Raw genomic sequence first — 4,325 nt, 5'->3', positions numbered from 1 at the left:
TCTTTGAATAAATGGATTTCAGACACCCCAACTTTATCCCACCGCGGCTGAGTTAATCATTGCTTTTGTGTTCAATCTCAGTATCCTTAATCGAAGAAGATTAGCAATTCATGACAATATCTGACATGTACCTTCTTTTGATAGTAAAGAACTTACCAGTGACACTCTGTGAGGCTGTGTCAAAATTATTTTCAAATTTCAAGTGCTTCGCTACAGGTTTTAAGGATAAAGGCGACTTCTGAAATAGTACTTAGCTAGCAAAATCTTCGTTAGTAGATTTATCCTTTATTGATCTGCACAAAATTGAGGCTATTGGCATTTCCGTAAAAATTTTAACAAAAGATGCGACGGCGGAGGGTTTCTCTGGTCATTAAAACCAACCAGATTGGGTCCACTGTTCATTGGTACTTTAGAACAACCGAGTATCTAATTGCGTGCGCTAACGGAATGTCCATGGTAACATCCGTCTGAATTTCTCCCTACACTACACTTCTAATTTTGAGCAAATAGCTTCTAAAAGAGGCTCGAAACTAATAATCCAAATCCAACGCCGGCTTAACACAAGTAACACAATTGAATAGTAGAAAACTTCACACAATGCAAGCTCTCGAACGCACCCATTGAGATACTGAATGGCGTGCAGGGCCTCCTCATAGTTAGTCATATTAACAAACCCGAAGCCGCGGCACTTTGAGCCAGGCCCGTGTTCTCTTGCCACACTAACAGAGCGCACCGCCCCAAATGGACCGAATAGACGCCATAGTGTGGCTTCCTCGGTCTCCGGCGCAAGATTGTTCACGAAGAGGCACCAAGCGCCTCCTCCGCCAACAAGACCCCCAACCCCACTCCCCAGTTGGCGAATGAGGGTGGACGGAGGGGCTGGAGGCGGTGCATGCACCGCGGCGAGAAGCGGTGGCGGCTGAGCTCCTGGCGACACGCAGGTGAGTGTGGAAAGCGTTGTAGAGAGGTCCTGACCAATCGGAGCCGCGCTCAAGGGATACCTAAAGTAGTCGATTTTATGGGATTCAGGTTCATTTTCTCCTTGAAAAGAGCAAATTTCTTCCAGTTGTGGAGTGACAGAGGTAGGTGGATTATAATTGGGTTAGGTCAGAAACAGTGTGACGTAAACTAAGCAAGCGTTATCAAGCGCATGAAGTTAATCGAGAGATCCGATTGTACAAAAAGTATGACATTTAATTAGGAAAGTCCATACCCCTGGCGTTTAATAGTTACAGAACTCCTTTTCTCAGGTTGGTCTGAAGCCATATTATCACCTCGAAACCTCATAAAGATTATAAATTAATTTTCAGACACCCATTTTAGGGTGATTTTTGTGGTCTAAGATAAACTACAAGTCAATTCATGCTTATGTATCGTACTAAGCTGCGTCCATCAACAAATATAGCAACCGAAATTCGTGATTTTCCACTTGATAATCACTTAATCTGGATGTGGGTAATGAATACACAAGCCGTGAGCCGATGCGATAGAGTGAAAAGTTCATTTTCACTGACTAAAACGCACAAAAATAAAACACTTCAACAACCTAAGCTGAGACCAAAGTAGGAAATGATTACATTAAACTATGTGAAAGTGGATGCACCTCACACCACACTAAAAGCTGCAGCATGATTCCAAAAACTACTATTAAAGCAATGCCGATTCACTTAAAAAAAATAGTAAAAGGTTGAGAAAATGGACAGTTGGAAAATTCTTGACAGTTCTTGTCACTTAAATCATTCGAGAGAGTCTAAAACAAAGAAGGCTTTAAAAACTTGCTTTCCTAGATTGCTATGATACGTCCTATCGTGTCATATTCAGCCAGTCATTGGTCTTTTGTGCTATGACGCTTGGACCGAACAAACCCGTCTGGGCTACTGAAGGGATTCCGACATGATAATTTTGCACCGCGAGTCCATCATCAGATGTAAAAATTGCTTCAGCAATCAGAATCAAACAACGGAAAATTTCATGAGAGCTACGCAAAAACGTTTCATTACATGCTCCCGAATACTTCTCCTGAGACAATGACAAACAAGTTGTCATTGAAATTGTACGGTGATAAACTCTACGCACTTGGCTCCTCTGCTTTGCGGTGAACATGCAAATAAACGAAATTCCAAAATAATTCGACCACAAAGATCAGGTAATCAAAACATGGTCACAGTAGAAGGAGTCTGTGAGGAATCAGGATTTTAGGCAGAAAATTCATACATTCACATCCCCTCTACTGTACAAAAATCATGACAAAGCCAGGCTAAATTGAAAAATATGTAGTATGCGCAGTACCAACTACGATACAACTGACATACAGTTGCATACACACCACCAAGCTGAGAGGATGTGTGTGTGTGGAGCAGGAAATACAGAAGAGGGAAAAGAGAATGTCAGAAGCCGTATTTTTTCTCACCATTGAGTGACATGAAAAATGTTTCCTCCCAAACTAGAATCTGTGAAGGAAAGCTCTTTTTAAAAATTTCGTAATTAGTAGATCGATTTACGTTAAGATTCTAAGTGTGGACTGTACAGAAGGGAATGAAATTTTTACAAGAAAGCTGCCCGTTAAATGTAGGACCGTGTTTAAGCAAATCAAGCTCTAAAACCCTTCGATATGCTGATTTAGTGACATCAGGATGCTATAAAATTACAGTCATGTAGAAAAAAACGGAAATGACTCGTGCGATAGCTTAAAGCCCGATTCACTAGGACAGGATTTTTGGATTCAGCCGTGCCAAATGGCCTGTGTTTGTGGTAGATTTTTCACCTTCATTCGCCAGGCCTAGTGACTTGGTGAAGTAACAATCTGCAGTCGGGTATGCCTGCATTTCATTTATTCACTTTAGCGTATGTTTGGTTTTTTGGTAAAAAACTGCGATAGTTGTGTAACACTTAAGTTTTTTGTTTAAATCTCGGTTTTGGTAATGAGGTCACTTTGGTCTACGCCGTTGTACCTTCGCTGGCCCAAACCAGTAGCCTCAATCCCTTCTGTAAGTCGACGATACATGTTTTGTTTAAGTACTATATTTCCTTTCACCTTCAGGAAAGTCCTAAGGGCGCTACATAGATGGCAACAGAAAGCAAGCCCATTCTTAAAGGACAAATATCCTGATTTCTACTGCTGGTTGATAGACTTCAGTTAGGCAGAAGAAGTCCATATGCTGTGGATGGGAAAATATGTTACGACCCCTAGCAGAAAGTTGGAAAACAACATACACCTTTGGCAACCACCCCAGTCCCGTGTTCTACAGGAAAGCCATTAACGACTGAAGTGAAGCTAGCCGTGATACATCTGGTAAAGTTCGTTATGGAGCTGTCTACAGTGCCAGAATGGTGTCGATTGAGTGGATCCTAGCTGGAAAGGACTCAGATAGGTATGGCTTGGCAACACTAAAGTGAGAACAACGTGCAAGGAAGAAAAGACGTATAAGCCTGTTCCCAAAGAAACTATAATAAAACCCGTTCTCCTCTATATGATTATGGTTTTGGGTTAGTGTCCCTATGGCTAGCGATAGACTTGCGTGTAGACCAGTACATTTCGCCATCCTCGAACCCAGTTCCCCTACAGGACGAAGCTCCATATGCAGTTGAATAGCCAAGAGGGATCAGTGGCGTTACAGTCAGGTATCTTTTCAGAGGCATGGAATATCAACAACTAGTAGAGATGGCTCGTGATGACCAACGCAGGTGATTTACTAAGAAAAACACCAAAGATGATACCCAAAAGAGTAGAGGGGCTATGAGATGCTCGGGTTGTTCGTTTAACCCCAGTTTTTGGTAAAGAGGCCGGATGGCTAGGCCTCTGGCCTACACTAGTAGCCCCAATCCCTTCTGTGTGTTGACAATGCATGTTCTTTTCAAGTATTATGTCTTCTTTCGTCTTCAGGCAAGTCTTGGGGTGCTACATTTGATCCTATACATACAGTCTATTTAAAGGCCAAGCTAATATTCAAAAGACTTCTCAGTGTCAAAAGAAGAATGCAAGAGAAATCTTGTCGGTATGAGAATTTCAATCCTGATAAAGAGACGCTAGAAAAAGTAGGACTTTGTAAACTGATGGTAAAAAATACCAAACGCTTAGGCATTGTGGTGTTCAGTGTTACCTTAGAAATGAGTAAATTTTAACAATAAGAATCAGTACTTTAAGGGAGATTATTAAAACAAAAACTGAAAGCCACTGAAGGCATTGAGTAGCCACCTTTAGAAGTAAAAATAAAGCGTAACAGTGAATAAGTGAATGCTATAAGGCATATGAGAGGGAAAGTGCTAAGTTAGCAAGCGGAGGCCGTTTCATTAAACAAACATGAATCAAGTGCGACAAGGCACAA

General features: G+C 41.5%; 1 protein-coding gene across 1 annotated transcript in view; it reads right to left on the bottom strand. All coding sequences in view use genetic code 11, as the record gives it.

Moving 5' to 3' along the window:
• Positions 1-250: 250 nt before the first annotated feature.
• The window catches only part of EGR_09928 (ELAV-like protein), a gene marked incomplete at both ends in the record, with an annotated part of 19,164 nt that continues 15,089 nt past the window's right edge, over positions 251-4,325 (bottom strand). The window contains 2 exons of the mRNA XM_024499177.1: positions 251-293; positions 618-1,001. Coding sequence (XP_024346405.1) covers positions 251-293; positions 618-1,001 — 427 coding nt within the window. The remainder of the gene's footprint in view (positions 294-617; positions 1,002-4,325) is intronic.

The sequence above is a fragment of the Echinococcus granulosus genome (genome assembly GCF_000524195.1).
Source record: "Echinococcus granulosus chromosome Unknown EG_S00176, whole genome shotgun sequence".
Lineage (NCBI taxonomy): Eukaryota > Metazoa > Platyhelminthes > Cestoda > Cyclophyllidea > Taeniidae > Echinococcus > Echinococcus granulosus.
This window is presented reverse-complemented; position numbering and strand designations above follow the sequence as displayed.